A 27,975-nucleotide genomic window follows, 5' to 3' on the forward strand; every position below is an offset into this window, starting at 1 on the left:
ATTATGCTGGCGGTGTCCCCATAGGAAGAAGTAAAGGTACTAGCCTCCTAAGGAGTGGGAAAGGGAACTCTGGAATGTTTAGGGCTTCTCCATGCAAGTGAGGAGATATTCTAAAATAAATCTGAAGGATGATCTTTATCTAAGGCCATGCTTGTATAGTGCAACTTGTACATTGTTTTTCAGGATATCAAGGAGGAAAGATGACAAGGAAATGTGTCAGGATGTTTTAAGCTCTTTCCTAAGGGAGATCATTACACACCTGAGTAGGTAAGGGGAGGAAAAGTTAACCTCAGATCAGGAACAGTGATAGAAAATGACAAGCTGTTCCTGGTTTAAATTAATTAGAGAAAGGATAATGAACTCTTCACAATTTCTTTTCCTATTTTTTGCAACTCTAATTTGTATTTGCAATAGTAGTGGTGCTCTCAAAATGGTTGTATGAAAAAGAAGGCAACATTTTCTATAGGCTGACATTGATATATACTCAAAAGAGGGAGACGTGAGACAACAATTACCAAATTATATACAATTGTGAATGCAGAATATACCTCACTCATCTCCAACTACATGTATTCTCTCCTTGACTTCTTAGTTGAGTCCTCCAAAGCCTGTAATGCCAACTAACTCAGTGGAAATATGATGAAGGGGGAAATTAGAGTAGAAAAAGACAGTAGTTTATTCTCTTGCAATTCAGACATCTTTCCAATTTTTACAAAAATATACGACCTTGAAACAACATCACTAGGGTCCCTCTCAGGTCCTTGATGGTGTCTGTTCAAACGATAAGCTCTGAAGTGTAAACTCCACCAGCCTCAAAGGAAATCAAGCTCTTAACTGTTTTCATCAGTTTTTCCCTTTTTCCATCCATTGAGCTTCTGTATAATTGTTGCATGTTGAATTCATCCAGTTATCTGCTTAATTTGTTCTCCTACGTCCTTTTCTCTCCATCCATCCTAACACAACGGCCAAAGCAATGCTACTTAAACTGCATTTCCTACATTCCTTTTCCTTAATTAGATCTATCAATGATTACATATTGCTTATAAAATAATTTACAAATGTTTTATCTGGAATTCAAACCTTTCCTCATTCAAAGCCCCTCTTACTTCTTCCACAGCTTCCTTGTGCAAAACCACTGCTCTGCTGTCGATATTCTCATTAATTCTAGAATACTCTCTACACTTTTCCATACCTCAGAGTCTTTGCTTGGATGTCCTCTTCCCCTAAATTAGAATTTAATAAGTAAATATTCTTGAGACCCTCCCAAATCAAGTCTTTGGAAGAAATTTCTCTTTCCTTCAACTCCTGTGGTACATATTGACCATAATAGTCATTTGTTACTTAGTATGGATATTACTTACTTATAATTTTAAAATAGGAGAATTTTTAAAGTCTCTTAAGTCTTATAAATTTTTCCTAACTTTCTGCCCTATAAATACATAGAACACATTTGTTGAGAATGTGGCAACATGGATATTGAGAATAAATACAAGTGTTTGGGGCTTAAATTTAGTACTAACGGTTAACTATTTGCAGTCTGTTCTTGCTAATGGTAATCTAATATGGTTAAGTCCCCTACATAGGAACCTTCAAGTTGCGAACTTTCAAAGATGCGAACGGGCCCCTGTATGCCAGCTGTTGTACTGCACTACTATACTTTTCAAGGTACTGTACTGTAAGATTAAAAATGTTTTCTTTATTTTTGTGTTTGTTTGTCTTTTATGTATTATTTGTGTGAAAAGTGTTATAAACCTATTACAGTACAGTACAGTACTATATAGCTGATTGTGTTGGGTACCTAGAATAACTTTGTTGGACTTATGAACAAATTGGACTTACAAATGCACTCTCGAAATGGAACTCGTTAGGGGACTTACTGTACCATATAACAACTTTGTGTTATGAAATAATAACATGTTGGTAATTTTCTTATGTTCTTCTAAATATCTTTGAAATAAATACTTGGTTTTAAAAATATTGATGAAAATAAAAAGGAAACAAAAGCACTCAACTGATGACTTGGCCATCAGTCTTTGAAATCAAATAGAAGAGAAAAAACAGTAAAAATAACACATCTAATAGATATTGTTGAAATTAATTTGAAGCCATTATTTTCACTTGAACAGTGGAGTGGCATCTTAAATGTTCAACAACTGCAAATAAAGTGAAAATCTGTAAAGTAAAATCACTTCTGAAAATACTTTAAATTCTCCGTAAACATATATGTGTTTGTGTACATACATTAAAAACCTGTATGGTAATATGTTTACATAATTATAAAATAAACACATAAATGTGAAGGTATTTACTAAAATACATTTGCAAATATTTATAGCATTTTAAATTATATAAAGGAGTTATTGACAATTTAATTTATATGCATTTAATAGTATGGGAAGCAAATCATTTGAAAGGCAGATCTGTATGGGTTAAAAGTAAGATTCAGGGAATCTGATGGCTGGCTGGGTTCCATTGTGGTTGTAGCACAATGTCTTTTGACTTTGAGGAAGTTGCTTAAATGGCCTGTGGCTCAGCTAAATGACCGATTGTGGCATGAAAGTCACTCAACTTCATTCCTTATCAGTAAATGCATATTAAAACCTCAGAGAATTACTGCTGCCTGCTCACCAGAATGTCTAAAACTACAAAGATGGAAGACATCAGTGTGTTGAGGGTGTGGAGCAACTTACACACTTGCTAATGGGAATGTCAATCGATATAGACCTTTTGGAAAAGTGTCTGATGGTCCCTATCACACCTAGAGATATGCATACATTATGTCCTAATATTCCACTCCTAGGTATGTACTCATCAGAAATGAGAACACGTGTTTCCCCAAAACCTCATAATGTGATGTTCACAGCAGAACTATGTGCATTGTCTCCGAACTAGAAGCTACCCAGATGCCCACTGACAGACACACAGGTAAATAAAATGTGGCATATTCGAAGAATTGAATATCATACAGCAATAAGGGTTAATAATCTACAGCAACACCCAACAGTGTGCTGGAATAATCTAAACATAGTTTTTAATGGAAGGCTCCAAGCACAAAAGAATAAATGTCTTATTCTCTGATGTATACAAAGTACAAAACCAGGCAAATCTGTCCCCTGTTCACAGAGATCAGGAGAGTGTGTCATGGGGCAGGGGGGAGGGGGGACTGAAGTGGAGGCTGGGCCTTTCCTCAGAGACTGCTGTTCTTCACCTCTGGGCTCTTAGCACGTGTGTCTTCACTTTCTCCGTATTCAGCAAACCATTTGCTTACATTCTCTTTACGCATATTATATTTCAGTACAAAGTTTAAAAAATTCAGCATTTCAATTTCTTGAATTTTGAATTATTAAACTCATTCATACCTAAGGAGAGTGAGCCTGTTGCTTTATACACACATTTATAACAAGTCCTTAAAAGACTAATTTCATGGACTGCAGGTGAAGCAGTCTCCCCAAATCAACCAGCACTGCCTTCCTGCCAAAGTTTAGTTCTGTTGTCTGGGTCTTGATTGTGAAAGCATTGCCTAACCTCAAGTTCTGTAAATGATTTCCGAAAGAGCTTTTATTTATTTATTTATTTAAATCTTCTGAGGTCTACCGACGGTAGATCTGAATGGGGTCTAAATAATTGGAGGGTTTATGAAATGCAGAGCATATCACCAGTTATGCACATTCCAAGAACCTGAATGTTTCCAGTGAAGAACATGCCTGGGTTTTATAAAAACACAGCAAGGGCAGGTCAGGACATTAGCTTTCAGTGGGAGTGCAGGCTCAAACTCTGGCACTGCTGGGGCTCCTGGCTGATTGTTTTCTTTTACTTTGCAGAAGTTTCTGATGGGCGGGACATCTAGCAATGGCTTTAATCCCTAAGCTGGGTTTGGACTTCCTTTTGGAGCAAGTTGTTTCCTGCACTTTCCATAGTTTTTAACAGAGGAGAGCCTGACACAGTGTTAAGCACTGTCAACTACTAGATGTGCCCCTGAAGGGTCCCCAACATGAGATTTCCAGCAACAGTTGTGTGGTTTATGTTATGGACTGTTTGTGTCGCAAAAGGTAAGATTAAAAAAGGAAGGCTTTTTTTTTTCTATATTGCAAAACATTTGCTTACATGCTTTTTACGGTGGTAATGAAAATTTGGTCTAGAAAATGTGTTTAATTACTGTGCTGTAGCCTAGTATGTGAGATGCTTTTGACACTGTTCAGTTTAAAAAATATAAGCAGCTTATTTGAATGGCACATCTAATTATTCATCATAATTTTATTTAATGTAGAAGTTCAGAAAATGTTTTAATAATTATCTTCAAAAAATGTGACATGTCATGATCATTTCCCTTGTGATTATCATAAAATGTAATTTAATTTTTTTGCCTAGAATTTTCACCAAAATGCCTATGTGAATGTATTAAGAAGTAGGTGAACATAGAACAAGAAAATGAATTAGACAATAAAAGCCTTCAAGCTGCAATGATTGGACTTATTTCAGATAGAGATGTGAACTCTTGCTAAAGAAAAATTGATTTATCATTTACAATTGATATTGCCATGGCTTTAAAAGTCTTGGAGACAGCCATCACTTGTATCGTTTGAATGAAAATGTATAAATTTGAAAAAAAATTGAATATGCAACCTTTGTAAAAGTTACTCAATAGGATTTTCTTCCCCTATGGTTGATATAAGATATGCTAGTAGGAAAGCCTTTAGGAGTAGTGAATCTGAGTGCAGGAGTTTTTTGCTGATACCAGTAAGAATTTATGGATAATTAAATTTACTTCTATCACTTTTCCTTGATAGATGAAAAAGTTTCTTCTTGGAGCAAATTTGGTTTCCTAGTTCATGATAGGTAACCAATAATGTGATACATGTTTGACTGACATTTTTTTAAGTTATTCATAAATTCCCAACATTCTTCACTAGGTCAACAAATTTCAATTGAATGCTTATTTCAAGTCAACCTCTAGGCAGTGAGGAATATTAGCAAATAAAACAAAACCCCTGTCCTTGAGGGTCTTTCAATCTAGAAAATAAAGCCAGATGTCTTTTTTAAGTTGTATCCTTTAGTAATTTTTTTCAGGCTTTTCTCAAATGTGTTTAAGAGTTTTTGAAAGATAGTCTTTTTCTCAGTTATACACACTAATATGCTATTGCTTGATTTTTAGCTTGTAAACCTTATATCCAGCCACTTTTTAAACTAGGTGTACAATCATTTCCCTGTCCATAAGAACATTACAACTAATAATAACTAATATTACAACACAATATACCAAAATATGACTATATTGGCAAAGAGTTCTGGAGCAATGTTAATGTTACCAATAGCAAACATCTTTTTCTTTACACAAGTGTTTTTGTCTTTTCTTTAATAGGAATACTCTTAGTGCTTCACAATTTCCATATTGTTTACTGAGGTTTTACGTAGATTGCATTTGTCATGCACGGAAGACTTGTTTGGTTCCTAGCTCAGGTTTAAAGCTAAGAACCCATGCTAAATTTAATGAAACTGTATCAGTGATGACAAAGTGGAATTTGAAATATTATTAAAATTGGGTGCTACAAAGTGTAAGTGATAAAAAGTAAATAATAGTGATTTTAAAACTCCCTGCGTCCCTAATTGATTCCAGCTGATTCATTTCACTTGTATTTTATATTTCATGAACGTATGTTGGAATGTGACAGCAGTTTCTGCTGGTGAATTGAGCTTTAGCACTACACGCATTACAGTGAGAGTGGCTGTAAATCTGGCCACTTCCCAGATAAAGTACAGCTTTGGTATTTAAAGTAACACTTACATTAGCCTCATGGCTTTCCCAAAAGCACACACAACGCACAACCAATTCCATCAGTCTAGCCCTAACAGAAGTTTTACTCAACAGAGTGGCCTTGATCATTAAAACTATCCACATCTCCTTCAACATTTGCCTCTGTTTTTGTCTCCCATGTAGAAATGACGATGGAATACAAATTGAGAAACTGAGAAATACTAAACTGAATACTGAATGCTAAGTTGAGAAAGTGAGAAAAGACGGTTGTGTATACTCTCACGATCTGCTTTACTCAACTAGAAACTGCATTTCAGCCTTTCCTAAGTGGTCTCCACCCTGTTAAGAGTGAACATTCCTCAAAAATACTAATCACTACTACAGAGGAGTAGTAACCAACAGCAAGAATTTATAAGCTCAACTTTCTATTTTTTCCCCCTTTTTAGAAAAGGATATTGGAGACCAAGCAGTACCTTTTTAACGCAATGGGTGGTCTGCGTCTTCATCCCTACCTGTACAGGAACGTCAGCTACGTGCGGGGTAGTTCACCCAGGCTACTAAGAGCCGGGTCAGCTTTACAGAGTTCAGAGTAACCGTTCCTGAGTTATACCACATCGTTTCTGCCTTCTGGAATATCTTGTGACCAAGCTTTTCAAGAACTTTTAGATTTAAGATCCAAAAAGCTTATACTCTTTGAAATTAGCCATGGCCCCAAAATTCCAGGCTGCTTAAAGTAAATAAATCAAAACACAATTGAAATATGTCCAAGTGCATGCTGGCTATGTTGTTTGGAGAGATGTGTTTCCTAATTCTGGAGGTTTAAAGGGCAAAAATGTTCTTTCAGGACCTGAAATATGTTACATATCAGAGAGCTTCTATTCCAACAGAGAGAGGAGAATTTATTTCTTTTTACTATATTGTTTCAAGTACAAGATGGTTTTGAATTTGAATTAACTAATACAAAAAAATCTATATTATGATCATAAGAATTAATTATAAATTCATAAAAGTTACTCTTTTTTAAGGATAGATGTGAATATTATGTATATTCATCTAATCCAGAAAACTTGTGATAGCGGTTTATAATCCTAAATTCTATGTTTCAGTTCCAGTGTGATAAATAAGAATTCCCCGTCTCCAAAAAAATCCCACATTTTCAGAGGTAGTAGTGTGGGTATTTACCTATACGGTGGGATCTAAAGTGGAGCAATGGCCCAATTGTCTTCAACATCTTCCCTTCTCCTAAAAGGTTTTACCTATTAATAATACCATAAATTCAACCAGTCTGAAACTTATGTGGAGTGACAATACTCTGAGTAAGAGTTGGGACAGTTAAATTTAGTATTATGCACCACAATTATGTGAATTATTATCCACAGTAAGTTTTCTGTCTGATAATTTTTCTGCAACAATTTTAATGGGCAGAGGTAGAAATGAATGAGGATGAGGTAAGAACAGGACCCAGCAATCCTGGAAGATGAGGTTTTCTCAGGAAGGAAGATCTGATAGGGGAAGCAGTCTCGTGGGTACTTTGACCAGGGGTAGAGGAAACACCCCCAGGAATGTCACGAGAGTGAGAGCCTTGCTGACTTTAAGTTTAGGCACAGCCTGGGGATGCACTTGCTACTCTTCTGCCTGCACGTAATTTCAAATTAGAACTAAATTATTTAAGTATTGCTAACAGTATTCTTAGCTAGAAGTAAGTTTTCAAATATACATGGAAGCACAGTTTAGGGAGCATTCTTTATTTGGGGCCTTTGGGTGCTAGGGCTGGAGCCTCGGTCCGAGTTGGCCCACTTGTTTATCCCCTCCATCCCTGACGGTTTCACAGCCTTGGGCATGTTTCCTTCTTCCCAGCTCTGTTTCCTTCTCCTCACCCCACACACCATCCCCACCTGCCTGCCTGTGAGAGTCTGCCAACCAGCCTACCCCGTGCTCACTTAACTAATGTGCACTTTGCCCACTTCTTAACAGCTTTAACCAGTCTCAGAACACAGTGTACAAAACGGACGCGATGCCCCTGAAAAACTAAAGTGTTACGTTCTAGCTTAAGGTTATAAGGAAACACTATAAAAAATGGTTCAGAGAGAGTAAAGTAATGGGACAGAGAAAAAAATCACAAAACTAATAAAAAGAAAGGGAAAGAAAAAGAAGTGACAGAGCACTTTTCTTTGTTTTGACATTTTGACCGAGAGAGCCAAGTTTCTCCTAACCCTTGTTAAACAGAACTGTAATAGATAGAAAAGTGATTATAGAAATGCTCCTTCAAAGGTTCCCCGAAGTTTTTTGAGCTAAATTAAAATGATTCCTGACTTCAAAAAGTATAACATACATTCAAACATAGGACACATGGGATGTAGAATGGAATTTTACGGATGTTAGATTTCTTGGGTTCATGCAACAGAGGTTTAAGTGCACTAAACGTTTGTTCCCTTATCTTATCTTTTATGTTTGTTGCCGTCTACAATGCCTTTTCCCCAGGTTATCCATAATCTACAGATAAAATTGAAAGTCTTCGGGATAGCTTCACATTCACTCATCCATTCATTCATCTATTTATTTGCTCATTCAATGATGATCTTTTTTCTTTTGAGTGACTGCTAAGTAAGTACCAGGCACCGTGACAAGCACTTTCCGACAGGAGGTCACTTAGGAGGCAAAACAGAAGGGACGATTATTGTATTTTATCATATAAAGTATTTTGATGGAGATAACTGAAAACACTGTAGGGTCACGTAGGGAAGGCAAGATGCTCAAATTGGAATGAAAGGATGGAGTAGGGTGGTGCTAAGAAGTTGGTTTGTAAGAGGTGCAATGAAGAGAGAGAAATATATCAGGGTTGTGATGACATCATGGGTAGGTTTTGACGGATTGTGGTAACGGTCCTTATTCTTGGGGAAGTTACATTCTGATGCGAGGATAGATACATAAACATAACTATGAACCATGAATTATGTTGTGAAGGAAGTAAAGTAGGGGCTGAGGGGAAATAACAGAGATGGGGTAGTGGGGTGTCTTGCCTACCTTGCCTAGAGGTAAGTGGACCACTTGGAGGAAGTGGCTGAAAGCTCCGTGAGCTGTTTGTATATTTGGAGATTAATCCTTTGTCCATTGCTTCATTATACAGCAGAAGCTAACACAACATTGTAAAGCAATTTTACTCCAATAAAAAAATAAAGAAAAATACACCAAAATAAATAAATAAATAAAGTTTGTGGAAAAAGCACCAGAGTTTTAAAATATCATTTGAAGTAAAAAATGTAATGAATATGAGAGCTCTTTATATGTAGTAAATATGTATACACAGAGTAAATACTGTGAGAATCTGGTAGAAAGACGGTATGAAAGAGGTGTATCCTTGTCTTTTATGTCTGGGTGTTAAAAGCAAGTAACACACATGATTACTCTTTGGGTAAATGCATTGCTTTAATAAAAATCATTTAAATTGAATAAGTTAATTGATAAGAAAATTTTATTACTTTTTTCCTTGCATGAGCTTAATAAAAGGATAGGAATTAAGTTTATCAAAATGTTAATATATTAGTGAAAAGTGGTTCAACTCCACTCACAATGTTGGCATCTACATTTGAAATTTAACTAATTAATTTTTCCAGTAACCTAAACTCCATGAAATGGATCTGAATTTAGAAAGTGGAAAACACACATATTATCCTGTAGTTAAACACAAAATTTCCATGTAAAAACATGATCCTTAAGTTGAAAAAACAAACCCAAAAACTCGGGCTTTTTTGGGGAAAGACAGTTGCTGGTAGGAAGAGGCGCAGGCGGTTTGTGTTGTTTTATGGTAGGGTGTTAGCACCATCTAGTGGAGTAAAAGTATGTTTACTTAAATTTTAGAAATCAAAACTAATGTGGAATCATCGATTACAAAGTTTCCTAACAAATGTGCTAAACATTTGCAAAAAAGTCAGAGAACAATTAGTGCATATGAAAGCCCACACAAGTGTTATTTATTACACAAAAATGAAGTTTCATATGGAGTTTCTGTTCTACGAAATGTAGAATGTGTTTGTAATGGGATCCAGCTCCGTTGATTATTTTTTCCCCTTGTCTTTACAAAAAGAAATTCTAGAATAGAATGTTAAACCATTCTTATAAAACTAAGTAAGAAAAGGAGTTTAACAATGAAAATTATATCAATAAATATATATATGGTGAGAAGTATCTGAATTTGCCAATTTAAAAGTAATATGTTAAAAGTCAACTAATGAAATCACCCTAATATCAAGGGTAGTTGTATCTAAACTAACCAGCAAGAAGTATTAAAAAGATTAGCAATTATAATCAGTAGGCATGAGCTTCATTACTAATTTTATGTATTCCCTTCTTTATATGTCATTTTGTTAAGGAATTACTTTTTTGGAAAAAAAGAATCATACGGTACATGCAGATTCTATTACTTTAGTATCTTTATTGTGAAGTATATGAGTGAATAAAATATGAATGTACTGTAGTTTAAAATAGTTATAATTACCCATGTCAAGAAGTAGAGCATTCCCAGCATCCCCCAAATACCCTTGCGTTTCTTCTAGATTAATACCCCTTTTTTCTTCTAGAAGAAAACATTACCTTAATATTTATGGTAATTATATTTTTGCTCTTCTTTAATACTTTTTAACTGTCTATATACACGTACCTATTATATATGTCTGTTCATAACTACAATTTTCTGAAAAAAGTAAGGATTCAATTTTATTCCATTTCACCTCCACTGGTTTCTAATTGCTAACCTGCCAGAGTGGGTTTCAGTTTGAGATTGTCAATCACATTTACACAATACACTTGACCTCTCCAGTTCCAAGGTTACTGAGCTTCAAGAGATAATACAGAATAGGAGTATAGCAGCCTGTACAAGAGCTTGATGAAGATTTCGGAAACCCGGACACATTATCTCTTTGAATTTGTAGTTAATAACTAACCTCCTTACTAGAGTGAAAACACTTTGAGAGCAGATATTTTCTCTCTTTATCCACTTTTTTTCCTTCAGAGCTTATATTAGTGCCCAATATTTCCTGAATTTAAGAAAGAATAGTATTAGAGAATGCAGTGCAGCAGTTAAGAATAATATAGTAAAGTATAATTACTTATCTGGAAAGTTATTCTTACAAATCTATGTAGATTTAATTTCTGTACAGTAAAATATATATCTTATATATATTAAGGCTTACATTTGCAGATAAATGAAGGCTAACAGTGATATTATGATTAATAATAAGAAATATACATTTTGGCCTTAATCCATGGTTCCTGGCACACAGCTCCAAAACTCTTATAATTTCCTAATTAATACAGAGCAAAGGAAGTATCTTTGGTTGATAATTTTTGGTCTTTTGTTCTCAGTCCTGAAATAGCTCCAGAGGATCAGAGGTGAAAGTAGTGTCTTTTGTTATTCACAACAAGCCTCTTTCAACCACACCTAAGTTTATGTTAATGAGGTGATTTTTGGAAAGGCCCTAGAGAACCAAACGATGGGGGCTGGTTGCCAGGAGGAACCAACCACTTGATTAGAAGGTTGGAACTTTTAGCCCCACCCTCCCCACCCTACCCCAGTCCCCAGTCTCAGGGGTTCTGGGAAGGGAGGCAGAGCTGGAGGTTTAGTCAGTCACCAAGGGCCAGTGATTTGATCAATCATGGCTATGTAATGAAGCCTCCATAAAAATCTCTAAAGAATGGCATTTGGAAGCTTCCAGGTTGGTGAACACAGGGAGGCGCTGGGAGAGTGACTCACCTGGCCCTCCACACCCCTTCTTCCAAGTCTTGCCCTATGCATCTCTTCTATCTGGCTGTTCCTGAGTTGTATCCTTTCATAACAAACTAGTAAACTAGTAAATTAAAAAAAAGAAAAGACTTACATTTGGATGGACCTGTATAGTTTCTTTTTTAATAAAAAATAACCTAAACCTACTGCATTTTTAATAGTTATTTAAACACCTATTGTGTTTTAATTTTTTTGTAGATTGTCAAGAACCCCCTCCAAGAAGAGAAACAGAAATTCTGTCAGGTTCTTGGACGGAACAAACATATCTAGAGGGCACTCAGGCTACGTATAAATGCCGCCCTGGATACAGAACTCTTGGGAGTATTGTAATGGTATGCAAGGATGGAAAGTGGCAATCTCTTCATCCTTCGAGGATATGTCAGAGTAAGTCGTTCCTACATTTGTGAAATCTGTGAAAACTTTTAGTTGTGAAAATGCTGGGTGCTACTATGGAAACGCTGGCTGAATTCTATCACTATTGTCATTTAAATACAAAATGATGCATCCTCATTATTTTCTTTTTAACTTTTCATTTTATATTGGAGTATAGTTTATTCACAATGTTGTGTTAGTTTCAGGTGTACAGCAAAGTGATTCATTTATACATACACAAGTATCTATTCTTTTTCAAATTCTTGTCATTATTCTTAACAAGGTGTTGTCATCTTCCAAAAGGTACAGATAACTTTACCATTTTTCACTTTTCCATATTTTCAATTCTGTCCTCTAATACAATATCAAATATCCCTGTCCTCGAACTCATGTAAATTGTTACTCCCCGTGCTGCATACTAACATTACATCCTTTTTTTTTAATTTTAGAAAAGCCCTGCGGACACCCTGGAGACACTCCATTTGGTTCTTTCCATCTTGCAGTAGGAACTCGGTTTGAATACGGTGCAAAGGTTGTTTATACCTGTGATGAGGGGTATGTAGCCAATAGAAAAAGAGCCTTCTAATTCAGATAATTCATAATGGAAATAGTAAATAGAAACTGTACTAATTTATGTGTTTAAGGTTACTATATTTTTCTATGAACATATTTATAAGTAACATACAAGCAACCTGAAAATTTAAACTATCATGGAAATGATTATATATTGATACAATTATCATCTCAACACTGAAAAATTAAAATGAATTATGATTACTCTGGGAGAGTGTAGTTATAGGAGAGTGGGAAAATAGCATGCATATAAATAAAAATTCACTGCAGTGAGCCCTCACTACATTCTATTATGTGCAGAGTATTATAGGCGTTTGATATGTCAGGGGGATCAAGAAATTACACATGGAATCATTATTCTCTTTCCATTTATTTCTTGAATTGAGGCAGTAGAATAAAATACTTTAAAGCTTAGGCTTTGGAGTAAGCCTATATTCCAAAACTCTACCACCTAATAACTATATGTATATTTTAAAAATATCTCTTTACTCCCATGTCCTCACTTATAAAAGCAGAAACATATCAAGTGCATCACAGGATTGGTGGGAGAAATAAATACGACACACGCTTGTGGCCCTTAGAAGAGTTCCTGGGATATTGTAAACACCCAATAAGTATTAGTTCTTATAACTTAGTCTCTCCTTGGTCACTACCAGAGGGAGATTTTTCAAAGAGTTTTTGCCCCAATCTCTGAAATATCCCTTTCCAATCCAGGCTAATCTTGTCCCTTTAAGTTCCACCCTTGACCTAGTAAAAGGGGTCAAAACTCATAAACTTCTCCTACTAGATTCCCTGAATCTCAGTAATAAATAATATTTATAAAATCTCAGTAATAAATATATTTATAATTATAATATCTATAATAAAGAGGTTAGTGACATACATGCTTTGACTCTGGCTCTGTTTAACTCATCTTTGCCACGTCCGTCTTGTATTAACTATGGATAAACTGTCACAGACCCTGTAAGAGCAACTCTTTCCACCACCCAGCTTGGGCTTTCAACAGGACTAGATAATTGTCAGTGAAATAAAAGTCCTTGGACTGTTGTAAGGTCAGCATCAGAGGGGATATAAGTCTTCTGACCCAATAGTGGAATCTGAACATAGAGTGGGTTTACTGTACCCACGGTTTCTGCCAGCCAACCCACCCTGTGTGTCCCCTTGTCCCATCCCCCTTTTGTCTGCTGTGTACCCATTTAGCTGAATACTAGTCACTTACCAGAATACTCAATATGGAAGACCAGTTTGATCCTCCTACAGGGAGGGAGTCTTATAAGAGGCCCTCTGCACAGTGTTTCTTGTATTTTGCCAGCTTGGGGTTGCAGAAACACAAGCCCTTACTTTTCTCCAAACCAACATTTGGACAATCTCTCTATCTTTCTCTCTCCCTCGATGTACATGGGCCCTAGCATTACTGACCTTTTCGAGTCGTCTTAACAAGGGTCCTTCTGCCCGGTGTTCTTTCAGCCAATAGAATGAGACTGAGTTGGGTTCAGAAGCAAAGGAAAGCTTCATTTTTAAAAAAATTATTTTTTATTGGAGTATAGTTGATTTACAATGTTGTGTTAGTTTCTGCTGTACAGCAAAGTGAATCAGTTATACATATACATATATCCCCTCTTTTAGATTCTATTCACATATAGGTCAGATTGTCATACTGAGTGAAGTAAGTCAGACAGAGAAGGAAAAACATCATATGATATTGTTTTTATATGGAATCTTAAAAAAGGGTATCAATGAACCTATTTACAAAACAGAAATAGAGTCACAGATGTAGAAAACAATCTTATGGTTACTGGGGGGGGAAAGGGGAGTGGGGAGGGATAAATTGGGAGATTGGGATTGACATATGCACACTACTATATATAAAATAGATAATTAATAAGGACCTACTGTATAGCACAGGAATGCTTCATTCTCCCAACAGGTTGCAAGTGAGCAGGGCTGCTTTATAGGGTCTTGTCAGCTGGGAGGGGGCAGGGCAGCCGCTCTGCTCAGGATCCAGACCACAGTGCTGGGTGCAGCATCTCTGCACATGGCCTGATGCCGCCATCTTGGATGGAGTGTCGTGTGCAGGGTCTGCACATGGCCCTAAGCTGAAGTTTAGGGGCAGCCATTTTGAAGGAGGAACTCTAGTTTGAAGAGCCAGGTGCAATTCCTCTGCAGGTGCGACCCTGTGAGCCAGTGAAACTACACTAAGCACAGCGGGGGTGGGGGAGGGGGAAAGGTTAGATTTATTCCCCAGATTCTAGTTTTATTCCCCAGGAATTGTGAATGGGCTTTGCTGGTGACGCTAGGCGGTTTTGTGTAGAATTTTGCAGAACTCCTGAGAGAGATTTGGGCGAGTGGATGAGTCCCTGGTGTAGATGGAAAATATTCACCAGGAAATCATCTTTCTCCGTTATAAGGTAGAGCCAAGAGAGGAACCAGAGAAGAACCTTTAATAACCAATTATTTTGTTCCTTCGTGTGACAGAGGCACAGAGTAAAAGTTTGACTTCAAGTTCTGTGACTCCCATTTACTCTGTTGAAATGTTTTCTTCCTGTAGAGAATTAGGAACAAATCAATCCCAATCCAAGAAAGACACAGTGTTTTTTGAAGGAGAAAATTTCTTTTACTTGTGTAATTTGCAGAACAACTCTTATTTGCAGACAAAGGAAACATTTGTCCACGTAGAATTCTTTAGAAGTTCATGAAAGACCATTTTTCAAAATTCTCTTTTGTGGTTATCAAAATGCCTTCCATTATTTATTTTTTGAGAAAAGGGTTTTGTTTGTTTTGTTTTTTGCCTCCAACCGTCCAATGTAATAAATATTGAGAAGGATGTTTTGCCTTCATCTGAAGCATCTGGGGATGACTGGACACTGTACACCTGCCCAAGGACCTTGCGTTAAAGTACAGCATCTTTGGTTTTAAGATCAGACTTGATGAGTTACTATAATTCGACATTGAATGACTTCTGTAAGCCAACTTGACTCAGTGACTGCACTCTGGAAAGCATCTCGGATCTCGGGGATGGAGATAGGGAGATGGAGACCAGTGCTGAAAATAAGCCACACTAAGACATTTTTGTTAGCACTATCCTTGATCATGTAAAAAGCCCAAAGCATCCAGAAAATATCACAATCATGGAGGGTAGGAGTATGGATAGAAATATGGAAAAAGAGTGGACGGGGGTGACATACAGTGACCTGCTGTTTACTATGTTTTTATCTTCTGTTTTTGGTGATTGTTCGTGGAGCTTATTACATTGTTAAATGTACCTCATTAGTGAAAAAATAAATTAATGAAGGAATAAAAGTGCATTGTGCATGAAACAGTAATGAGTTTGTGTCATGAACCAAGGGTTATGATTATTCCAAGTCCATACACCTGAGGGTTTGAGGGCCTTTCTTAAGAAAGGAAGGAGGGAAGTATATGCTGTTAATTTTCCATGAAATGGTATCAAACTTAAAACTGGGCATAAACACGCATTAGCTCACAACTCCGTTATTGTTGGTTTTCAGGTATCAGATGCTGGGCGAGGTGAATTTCCGTGAATGTGAATCAAATGGATGGACCAATAATATTCCCATATGTGAAGGTAGATGTAAAACTGATTTACAAGTATATTAAAACATATACTTAAAATATTAGGATTTTTTGAAATGTCTTACATCAAATATTCATAAAGTCTATAATTAAATATTTCTTACTCAAATTATTTTTGTGGATTCTACTGTAGTACAGAGTGGATATCTAGTCCTTTTATTGCTACAGTATTATGTGTTTCAATAACCAAATATAAATACAGGCTCATCTGATCTAATGGTTAATGTATTACAGATTAGAAAAATCTATTTTTTTTTCCTTTTGGATTCTAACCACTAGAAATAACACAAGTATCACATCAAAATGAAGCTGAGAATTTCAACTTTATTCATGAAGAGGCACTCGCCCAAATAACGACCCCAGTGCAGGGATCTCTGGTAGCGGCTGAAGTGGAGAACATGATTTAGCCACCTCCTCCCTCTTGCCTGGCAAGGGGAGTTTTCCTCTGGTCTTAGTTGTACTGAAAAGAGGCAGGAACTAAGGAAGACCTCTGTCCTTTCTTACTGATCCATAAAGCAAACAATGAGAATGAGAAAATGTACATCCTGTTCCCAAATTTTGAACTAGTAATTCCAGTCTCTAGTCATCATGAAAATAAGAGATCAATCAGAATTGTTTTTCAAAGTTCCATGGTGAGGAGTAAGGAGAGAGGGAGAAGAAGAGAGAAGGAAAGGGAGACAGAGAAAGAGAGAGAAAAACAAGGAGGAAGCGGAAGAGGGAGAAGGGGAGGGGGGAGGGGGAGGAGAAAAAACATGATGACTCAAAAATCCCGTTGTCTGAAAAAGAGAGTGGATTTTTCATCTGCGGAAATGAGGGGAAGGACATCAATGTTCTGAGGAACATCCACATTGGAATCACCTGGGGTGCTTCTTAGAAACTGAAGTTTTTGGTTAGTAAAGATGTATGGAATCAGTATCCCTGGGGTGATAGGGCAGCCATAGAATTTCCATTTAACAAGCATCCTGGGTGATCATTGTAAAATAAAGATTGAATATCATAAGCTAAGGGATACTGGAAAATATTAAGGAAAATCAAAAAAGTGCTCAAGTTATTTTGATATGGAAAAAGGAAAATTAAAAACTATTTATTTATTGAAATAAACATAATCAGAAAGTTTGCTTTTACACCTTTTAGGGATACAGTTTTACATTATTGTGGGACTTAAATGGAAATTTTGTATTTAATTATCCCAAACTTTATATTTCTCAATTATTTAAGAAACACTTGTTTGCTACTACAAAATATATAAACTGTCATTCAAAAATTCAAAGTAGTAATTTTCTTTGTTCACTCTCATAGAAAAGAATCAGAGATAAACTTACAATTTTCTTTTGTTTGTTTTTTGGGGTTTTTTTTTACTTAGTAGAATTTATTTCTGGCTAACAGGTATATCAAATACATCTTTAAAAAATTTAATTTTCTCCAATCTTGCTATTGGTTATATATATGTTATATTTCTATATACTCATTTTTCATAATAAAATTTTCCAATTCTGTTAAAAAAATTTATATTTATTTTTTCAGTTGTTAAGTGTTTACCAGTAACAGAACCAGAGAATGGGAAATTTTTCAGTGGTGCCCTGGACCCAGACCAAGTATATGTTTTTGGACAAGCAATACAGTTTGAATGTAATTCAGGCTACATACTTGATGGACCTAAACAAATACATTGCTCAACAGATGGTATTTGGAGTGAAGAAAAACCGAAATGTGTAGGTAAGATACACTTACTGTTTGATTATTTGAATGAGTTTAGTTTTTTTCATGAAAATATGCCTTTCAAAACACTGTGCATCCTACAGAATCTGAGAAATACTAACTCACTAGCATTTATTCAGCACTTACTATTTCCCAGTAAGTGATCTAAGTTCTTTACACGTGTCATCTATTTTACCTTCCAAATGACTATGTGATTCATGTACTGTTTTCACCACTATTTTATAATTGAGGAATTCATGGTGCAAAGAAATTAAATCACATGTACAAAATTATCATGGCATATATGGTAGAGGTTAAGATTTAAACGTAGGTTATCTGACACTAAAGTCCATGCTCTTAACTATAATTAAATTGTAATTGACTCTTATGACTAACATAAAATCTTAAGCATTTCTGCTACAAGTTTAATATTAAAACTCCAGAATAGGTCATTTTTTTATTTGAAAAACTGTCATTATTTATTTCTATTGATGTGTCATGATAACATTGTGTTTTTGAATAACACTTCTAGGAAGTGCCCCTGTTTTATACTTGCACTGGGAGTTTAGCATAAATATTGCTGAACTGAATTGAATCCACTAAATAAATCTTTGTCTTTAAAAAAAAGTTCCATAGTTAGCTAGAAGTTAGCATTTCTAGAAGTTAGCATTTCTTTAGTTTCAATACTACTGACCTGTGCCTGATGGCCAATATGATGATTCTGGCTTTTGTAATAATATATTTTGGTCAATTTATTTAAAAGTACCATACTTCGTTTGACCAGTATTTCTTTGGCAGAAATTTCTGCCGTATTTGTTTTTTAACATTATCTAAAATCCCCAAATTATTTACACTTTCTTAGTCTAGTCTGTCCTACAGTGAGATGAAGAGAGAAGCGTCCCTCTTCCTAGGAAGTCTTTTTTACAAAACTAGTTCTTCGAGTTAATAATGGCAATATTTATATTCAGTGTAGCAATTACTGTATACTGTAGAGGTTCATGGATGGGACTTATTTCTTGCAACTAAATTTCTGTGGTTAGTTAAACCTTTCTGGAATGACTGATGCAGAAGATAAGTCTTAAAGGAAGAATGAGAATCTTTCAGATGAAGTTGAGGAGGGCAAAAGCAAACCAGTCAGAAGAAGTTAGTGGAGAGGAAGGGACAATGGCCTTGAGGCCTCTTTGAGCATGAAGCTCCCCTATTCCCACTGTTCTCAGGGGCCTTAACTTAGAATGCAGGCAGGGAAGAGTGAAGATTGGCAGTCCAAGGTTCTGCGGGGCTACATACACCATGCTGAAGAATTAGGCTTTTATACAGACTGAATTGGGAATCAATGAAGCATTTTAAATGGAACAATAAAGTGACAAGAAGAAAAGATCATTAAGTTACAAACAGGAAAAAAAGATTAAGATGAAGGGAGAATAAGATCTGGGAAATTAGTCACTGTTGCTGGAGTCCCAGAGAAAAATTTTGGAGTGACGATAGTGTGAAAGATGATGGCCAGCTCTTTATTTTTTTTTTTGGACGGAAAACTTGGATGGATAGCAAAACCACACAAGCTGATCAGTTGCTTTTTGGAGATGTAATAACAATGAGATATCTTAATTTCTTTGACAAAGTGTTTTGTCAATAATTACTCTATTATCAATAACTAAAAAAATATGTAATTTTTACAGGTCACTCAGTGAAAATACATATCACATTAAACCTATTTCATTTTTTCTTTCTTTTTTTTTTTTGCGGTACTCGGGCCTCTCACTGCTGTGGTCTCTCCCATTGCGGAGCACAGGCTCCGGACACGCAGGCTCAGCGGCCATGGCTCACGGGCCCAGCCGCTCCGCGGCACGTGGGATCTTCCCAGACCGGGGCACGCACCCGTGTCCCCTGCATCGGAAGGCGGACTCTCAACCACTGCGCCACCAGGGAAGCCCTAAACCTATTTCTGTATTCAATTTTATATATACAGTTGATGAATGTTACTGGCCACTATTTATTTCAAGAGGACTAATTTATCCCCAAACTAAATAAATTAGCAACATGATTTAAATCAGAATTTTTACTTACTTCAAAAATGAATGTTAAGAACAACCGATAAATTATTCACCAAGCATTCAAGTCAAAACAGGACTTTTGTTTAGTTGTCTGATTTACCTAATGGAAACAAGAGTTGTATCTTTATATAATTATGTTTGGGACACAGTCCTTTAATATATAACAAACCTGTTGGAATTTAATCCCTTTTCTTTAGAAACTTCCTGCAAACAACCAACCATTTTAAATGGCTATCCTATATCTCAGAAGGAAATTTATAAGGTAAATGAACGAGTTCAATATAAATGTGCAAGAGGTTTCGGATACGGGGAAAGAGGAGATGCCGTATGCACTGAATTTGGATGGACCCCAGTTCCTTCATGTAAAGGTAATGCTATGTTTCTCTTCTATATCTTTTGCTGTATATTTTTACCAGTTGTTTTAATTCATATACTCCTTCTGGTTAAGCAGTTTATTTTTTCTCACAATGGAGTATTAATGTTTATAGGAATCAACTATTACAGAGACATAACATTTTATGTGTGCAAGGCCTGTTTTGAGATCAATTGGTGTGATTCTCTCACTCTGAAGATACACATAAACAGGACCAGAAAAGTTCAATAGCTCATTCAATCTTTGGTCTGTGGTCACAAAGCAAATCTAGAGCAGAGCCAGGACTGTAACAGGTTTCCCAATCCCCAGGTATATATACATCTCAAATAATTAGAGTCCTCTTGTAAAGCCCAACATTTCACTTTAAAAAGTAAATTATATTAATACCAGATGAGGTAATCCTCCATGGATAATGGAATTAAGTAGAAGAAACTGGAGATTTCATTAAGCACAGGCTTCATATGAATCAACTGTGGTGATGGCGCTGAAAACAGCTCCTCTTTTAGGCTTCGTAAGGGAAGGATGTTACCCAGACTCAAAGAGTTCGTTTCAACTGTGCTCTTTGCCCACCAGAAATTATGTCTGCTTTTTTGTTTTCTGCTTAGCCTACCTCATTTAGAAAGGGATAGTTTCAACTATCATGGCTTAGAAGAGAAAAATATATCAATAAATAGTTGAGGAATGTAAGAAGTCATAAGAAGAGCAGGCAGATACAGCTATAGCATGGTAATAACAGTGTTGAGTTACTTGCAAACACTTGTGAAAAGGAAGGAGTTAGCTTTTGATGAGGGCTGCTTCACCGAGTAAAACAAGTAACAGTATCGTCACACATGACATCCGAGACAAGTGACTTCCTAAGAGGGTGACTTTTACAGGTATTGCCACACTGTGATCTTCACCTCTTAAGAGCCCTCTGAACTTTAAATCATGCTATTCGTAATAACATATATAAACCTTGCTTTGGTGATCCTCTTTTACAAAAACTACAGATAGCTTTTGAGCTGATTTTATTCTTAAAAAAATTTAGTTGAGCCCACAAGCAGCTCCTTGGAAAATACATCCTCCTGAATGACCTTCACTTTCAAGCATTGTTAAGAAAATATTTAGAAAGAAGTTAATGAACACAAGACAGCGATAACTGTTACCGAACCAAAACTTGGGTCTGCTCCCCTGCACACAGTAGAGCTAATCTACTGACACCGGGCTGTGGTGAAGGGAAGTGCAGCATTTATTGTAAGGCACCCAGCAAGGGGTCCAGGACAGCTAGTGCTCAAAAAGCCCAGCCTCCCCGATGGGTTTCAGCAAAGCATTTTTAAAGGCCGGGTGAGGGAGAGGTGTCTCAGGGTATGTGATCAGCTCCTGCTGATCAATCAGCAGAATTGCTGATCATAACCAATCAGTTATCTGATTGGTTGATGGTGAGGTAACAGGGCAGTGTCACAGGGGTTAACATCATCAGTCCTCAGGCTCCAGGCATGGGGACTACATGCTCATGGTCATCAAGTAGTTAACATCTTCCATTTGGTGGGGTTTTCAAATGTGGAAAACAACTCAGGAAATGTGCATCAGATACTATTATCTAGGAAGTTCAGAGAGGAACTACAGCAGAGAATATGGGGGAGGGGTCTGTCCCAGGAAGGCCCCACAGGGTCCTGCTCGGTTACACAACCATATGAGATCTGTGTGAGGCTGATGCTGTGTGGAGTCCAGCTGTTTATCTCCATGGCATTCGTGGCTCCTGAGCAAAGAAGGTGGATGCACAAGTTCTCTGGTGTCAAACTCTGCCATATATGCTACTTCCAGAGCCCCTCTTCTATCCATCCAATCACCAAAATAGAGCTTATAAACCACTTATTTTATATCAGGACTCTTGTCCTGTATTGAGGATAAACATTAGAATAAAGTTTCAATGAATTCCAGGTTTCGATGAATTCAAAGTAAAGCTTCAGGAATTCAATTTTACTTGGACATAGGACTCAGGATAACATGACGTAGAAGTTATTGAATTATTCCTTTTTCTTGGTCACTTACCTACCTACTTAAAACTCCTCCTTAGAACAGATCCGTTTTAGTAGTGGGAAATCTCTTTTTTTTCCCACAGTGTTACTACAATTTCTAGGCTTACTTCTCTTAAACCTAGACTCCTTTACACACACACATTAAAGAATCCACATTTATAAGACATTTTCCTTTTAAAAGTTTATTTTCCCAGTCACAAGTCATAACCTAAAAATTCAAGACTGTATGCTTTAAGGTCCTGCTTTCTTTAGCGAGAGAGATACCAGGATTAGGATTGGTACTCTCTCTTTTACAAGATAATTTGCTAAAGATCAATATAAGTAAAGAGTGGTTCACCCCAAATTAGATAAGCATGCTCTGTCTCTTAAAGATGCTTCATTTTATTAAAATGCAGTTTACATTAACTAGATATAGAGAAGTCTTTTATTAAAAGAAACTCCACTCTCTTACCTCAGCTAATGACACAAATACCTCTCCCTATTTTCATGGTACATTGGAAGGATCTACCTGCTGATAATGATAAATTCCAGATCTACATATCTTATTTTGTAGAACTCTACAAGAAATTTGGAATTAAGTCATAAAAGTAAATTTAAATAAAATAGTCTAGGATAAAACACTTAAATTGTCTTCTATCTGGTCTATGATTTGTATGTGTCAGGGGTTTTATTTGAGGGTGATTTGTCCAAACTTTGGTCTCTGTATCCAATAAGGGATAGTTTCTGACAACAAGTCACTCACAGGAATAAATAAAAGTACCAAGACCTGTTAAATAAAAGCCACCTTTGATGCAAATCTCTCTGTTCCCTGTACAGACTGGATTTTTTACGATTCACAACAGAGTGTTAACCTTGAATTAATTATTCTTATTTCAAGTGCTTAATGGTTGCTTCTAAAAGTAGAAAAAATTTGGCCTTACATATTCAGACAGTCTCAAATATTATTATTATTATTATTTTAATAGAAGCACCTACCTAGGCTAACTTCTCTTAAACATTGCCCTGGCAATGTTTTAATAACATTATTTATTTTAATGGAGATCATGATTATTTTAATGGAGATCCCTAGAAGTTCTTCTACTCTTAATTAATTTAACAAAATCTCCCAATATTATTTAGTAGGTATCTTAGTGAAACACGTTTATTTATATATTGTGACTTTTGAGTTCAAACTTTGGTACTAAGTTCAGCTGTAGCATGAAGTAAAAACTAAGACATGGGGCTTCCCTGGTGGCGCAGTGGTTGAGAGTCTGCCTGCCGATGCAGGGGACACGGGTTCGTGCCCCGGTCCGGGAAGATCCCACATGCCGCGGAGCGGCTGGGCCCGTGAGCCATGGCCACTGAGCCTGCGCGTCCGGAGCCTGTGCTCCGCAACAGGAGAGGTCACAACAGTGAGAGGCCCACGTACCGCAAAAAAAAGAAAACAAACAAAACTAAGACATGTAAACTGGACTTCACTGCGTATATGAAAATATGATAGATATAGCAGAATGAAGTGAAAGAGAAAAAACAGAAAAGAGTAAATGAACACATTTAAGGTTCATTTGAAGTTAGTGTTAATTAGTGAAGATCTGTTTCACATAAAACTTGTGTTTAGGTGATCACATGTAATTTCTATTATTTCTAATATAATTGTTGCTAATAAATATATTATCATGTTAGCAACAGAGGCATACTGAAGCTTATCTGGCAGAATGGAATATAAATTTAAGACCAATTAGGAGACTACTGTACTACCTCTAAGAGCTGACCATACACAGTGGAGGTGTCTTATAAAAGGGAGGAGATATATAAGCAATAATACCAACTTTATAGAATATGGTGTTTGACTGAATTTTGAAGTGATGTGGAGGAAGGAATATAGGGGTAAATTTCCAGGCTTCTGTCATGAGGTTCTTGTGTCACAAATTCCAATATTATATACAGGAAGAAAAGCATATACTGAAAGAAGGATGATGATTTAGTTTGATATATGATAAGCTGAGTATGCTTTTGAGTTTTACATATGGACCTGTCCCATGTGAGCTGCAACTGGATATATAGACTGAAGAATTTATTAGCATAACAGGGAAGCTTTTTGTCATGGACAAGTCTTGAATTACACAGAGAATATGATGAGGAAAACAACAAAATCAAGGACAAATACTCATGTAGATCCAAGTACAAGGCATCTCTCTTCATTCATACAACACTTACAGGGTCTTCAGGGAAGATGTTTCTGGCGTGGTGATAAGCATCGCTATGAAGATTTAGAGGAGAATCGTTCAAGACACAAGGAGCAGAAAGTGCAAATGATAGGCATAAGCTTGGCATGTGTGGAAACCAGACCGAAGGCTAGTGTGGTGGTAGCACAGAAAATAAGTAGGAAAGTGGTAGGGGATGCGATTGGAAAAGGAGGCTGGGCCTAAGAATTAAGTGGAGTGGTGGAAGAAGAGGAGTAACTATAAGTAAACTAAACAAAATTAAATCGTGTTGTTCAGACAAAGGTAAGGAGAAGTAGGACATACAAAGGTAATGCACTGGGGAACTTCAAGAAGTCGGTGATCAGCAGTGTCAAATATTACAGAGTTTAGCTAATAATATACACCAGACACTGTAATATGTGGAATACAAAGATTTTTGAATTTGGAAATTGGAGGATATTGGTGACTTCTGTCAGAGCAATGTCAGCACAATGGTGGTGTGAGAAGCCAGATGGAAACAGGTTGAAGAATAAATGGGAGGAGGAATAGAATACCTTAGTGTAGTGTAAGTGTCTGCGACATTAAACTTTTGATTGTCAAGGCATACTTTTTTTTTTTTTTTTTTTTTGCGGTACGCGGGCCTCTCACTATTGTGGCCTCTCCTGTTGGGAGCACAGGCTCCGGACGCGCAGGCTCAGCGGCCATGGCTCACGGGCCCAGCTGCTCCGCGGCATGTGGGATCTTCCCGGACCGGGGCACAAACCCGTGTCCCCTGCATCGGCAGGCGGACTCTCAACCACTGCGCCACCAGGGAAGCCCTCTATGTTCTTCCTTTAATCACTGCAGCTGTGGGGAAGGGAACATAAAAATTCACACAATGACTGTTACAGTCACAATGACTGTTCCTCCCTAAAGGAAAACATATTACTTCCATATTCATTTCGTTGTCCTATGCAAGCCATGTGTTTATGTCTACTTCAAAGGGGCAGGGGTATACTATCCAACCAAGCGTCTGGAGGGAGGAGACTCAGAATATTTGTAAATAGTACTTGTGAGAATGACAGAAGCTGAGGAACTTGCAGAAAGTGGAAAGAATAGCTGAAGTGATATACCAAGAATTCATTGCCAGGTATGGAATATCATGAAGCATGTGTTGGCTTTGGAGAAAGAGGATTCAAGAATCCAGGGGGCACAAATACATTAGATGAGAAATACAATGGAGGGAAATATGAGTGATACAGCAGGAAGGGTATGAGGCTGTGCTCATTTTAATGACATTTTGTGCTGTACTAAGAACAAATAACATCCACTTTTATATTTTTATATGCTTGATTATTCTTAATGGATAGTTATTTCTATATTGTACACATATCTTTTTTCTTTTCAGAAATAACATGTGATCCTCCTTATATTCCAAATGGTATTTACACACCTCAATTAGCCAAATACAGAGGTGAATATAAAATCACTTATGACTGTAAAAGTGGCTTTGCTCCTGCGATCCAGGGAAATGTTGCAACATGCACCAGCCAGGGCTGGTCACCTGCTCCAAGATGTTCCTGTAAGTTTCACTCACATCTTGACCTACTTCTTAATTCTGAAGTTTCTTTCTCTTAAACACACAAAAATGGGGACAGAATAAATCCAAGTATTTGCCCTACTTTGTTTGCAAAGTAGAGGTTTTAGAGGCATTCTTCGCTTTTCAAAGTAGACAGTTCTAAGGAGGAATAAAAACATTTTTGTAAACTAAAAACTCTTTAACTTTTTTGCTACTCAAAGTTAAATATATGTCTGTGTGTATGAATATATAATTCTCGAATATAATTCTAATATCTGAACTAAAACATTGAGTAAGACTTACATCACCTAACACCTAGTATATTATCTAGTGCTGTGTAAAAATATTCTCCCAAAACATATGGGCTTAAAACAACACACCTTTATATTCTTAGAGCTCCTATGGGTCAGGAATTAGGAAGTGGCTTAGTTGGCTAGCTCTGAATCACACTTCTTGGGTTGCAGTCGGGGTGCTGGCCTGGGCTGCAAGTCACCTGATGGCTCATTTGCTTCCTAGGCTCTCTCACCTGGCTTTGGGCGGGAAGCCTCAATACCTTACCACATGGGCATCTCCGCAGATTGCTTGAGAGGAAGCTATCTTTCCCCAGAGCTAGTGATCCCAGAGAGAGCAGGAAGTTTCCATACCATTTATGACCTGGTCACACACTGTCACCGTCACTTCAGCCATATGTATTCTTTAGAAGTGAGTCACTAAGTCCAGCACATTCAAGTGTGGGGAATTAGGCTCTAATTTTGGGAGGGAGGAATGTACAAGACATTGTGGAATTTTCTAAAACTATCACATTTAGAAAAATGTCACTCAACTGAACAGAGTATTTTATTTCTAGGGATGCTTCCTTTACCTTTTTTCAAGTGTTTTCTGTCTCTACAATCATATTCTTTTTCTTTATACATCACAGTTTATTGTAAAGATGCACTACAGTTAAACTCGATCTTGCATGAAAGAAAAATGTAATGATACAAATAATAGATCAGTGACCTCAATATTAATTCCAGGCATAAGTCCAAAATGATTTTTCAAAGTATGAGTCCCTTAAAAAGGAAGCTATTATCAGTATGAAACAGATTTCAATGTGCATAAGAAATATAAGAGAAATATTTAATCATGTTAAAGTTTGGTTTATGAATATGGCAGATGAGCCTGACTGTACCTCAACAAGTTTATCCCACAAGGGAACTTCCGAAGTTCTTGCAGACAAGATGGGGAAATTGACCAATTAGATGGTTTATCAGATATTCATAATTTCATTAAATAAGCCTATCTGATTATCAGATTCAGGACTGTGTTCTCAGGCCTGCTCCATTCCTCTAGTTTAATGGTGTAGAGGAGATGCAGTACAAATTCACCATTGGAATGATACAGGGGTGCTGAAAGAGAATCTGCATTAGGACAGATTCATCACTCAGAAAGACTCCCATGTGTGAGGTTGGATCTAATAACATGAAATTTAACAGTGATAACTGTAAGATCCTGGGTTTGGGCCATAGGAGTCAGCTGCACAAGTACAGAAAGACTAGAAACACTTTTAAAAATTAAAAGTGAATATTAAATATTAAATTAATATTAAAAAAGTGAATATTTTAATCAGTTTTGAGATCAGTCTGAGCCAACACTGTGATGGCACAGCCAAAGCTGCTCATGAGACCAGAGCTCGTGTTGGTAGAAGTGTGAGAGGGTAGTGAGGCTGTTGTAAGTCCTGCCAATGTTAGTGCTGATCTGAGCACAGTGGAATAGTACACGTGCTTCAGGAAATGATCTGGTTAGAGAGATACAAACACATTCACATGTGACCGAATGAAAGACAAGAATAGGAACAGGGCTCGGGCCAGTGATAGTAATAATACTTACTTTCAATTATGCCCTCTGTGTGTACCTTTTGGAAACGAATCTCAATGGATTATTTAACTGTATTCCTATTGTATGAAGAAACATAATGAAGTGGATAAACATACTAGTTCTGAAATCAGATCATCAGGATTCAAATCTCTGCTCTACAATTTAATGGC

General features: G+C 36.7%; 2 protein-coding genes across 3 annotated transcripts in view; one reads left to right on the top strand and one right to left on the bottom strand.

The window, feature by feature from the left end:
- The window catches only part of KCNT2 (potassium sodium-activated channel subfamily T member 2), a 413,914-nt gene extending 406,130 nt beyond the window's left edge, over nt 1-7,784 (bottom strand). Inside the window, exon 1 of the mRNA XM_049708188.1 lies at nt 6,226-7,784. The gene's annotated coding sequence lies outside the window, so the exon portion shown is untranslated. The remainder of the gene's footprint in view (nt 1-6,225) is intronic.
- The window catches only part of LOC101271984 (complement factor H), a 125,022-nt gene that overhangs the window by 28,730 nt on the left and 68,317 nt on the right, over nt 1-27,975 (top strand). Inside the window, exons 3-11 of one of the 2 annotated variants that reach the window (XM_049708179.1) lie at nt 1,572-1,665; nt 2,801-2,925; nt 3,822-4,049; nt 11,730-11,915; nt 12,353-12,458; nt 15,983-16,059; nt 17,592-17,783; nt 20,014-20,184; nt 25,778-25,951. In XM_049708179.1, the coding sequence (XP_049564136.1) occupies nt 3,992-4,049; nt 11,730-11,915; nt 12,353-12,458; nt 15,983-16,059; nt 17,592-17,783; nt 20,014-20,184; nt 25,778-25,951 (964 nt within the window). In that variant the 5' untranslated portion in view covers nt 1,572-1,665; nt 2,801-2,925; nt 3,822-3,991. Of the gene's footprint in view, nt 1-1,571; nt 1,666-2,800; nt 2,926-3,637; nt 3,735-3,821; nt 4,050-11,729; nt 11,916-12,352; nt 12,459-15,982; nt 16,060-17,591; nt 17,784-20,013; nt 20,185-25,777; nt 25,952-27,975 lie in introns of those variants that run through there. The other variant, XM_033415450.2, reaches the window with a different exon arrangement.

The sequence above is a fragment of the Orcinus orca genome, chromosome 1 (assembly GCF_937001465.1).
Source record: "Orcinus orca chromosome 1, mOrcOrc1.1, whole genome shotgun sequence".
Taxonomy (NCBI): domain Eukaryota; kingdom Metazoa; phylum Chordata; class Mammalia; order Artiodactyla; family Delphinidae; genus Orcinus; species Orcinus orca.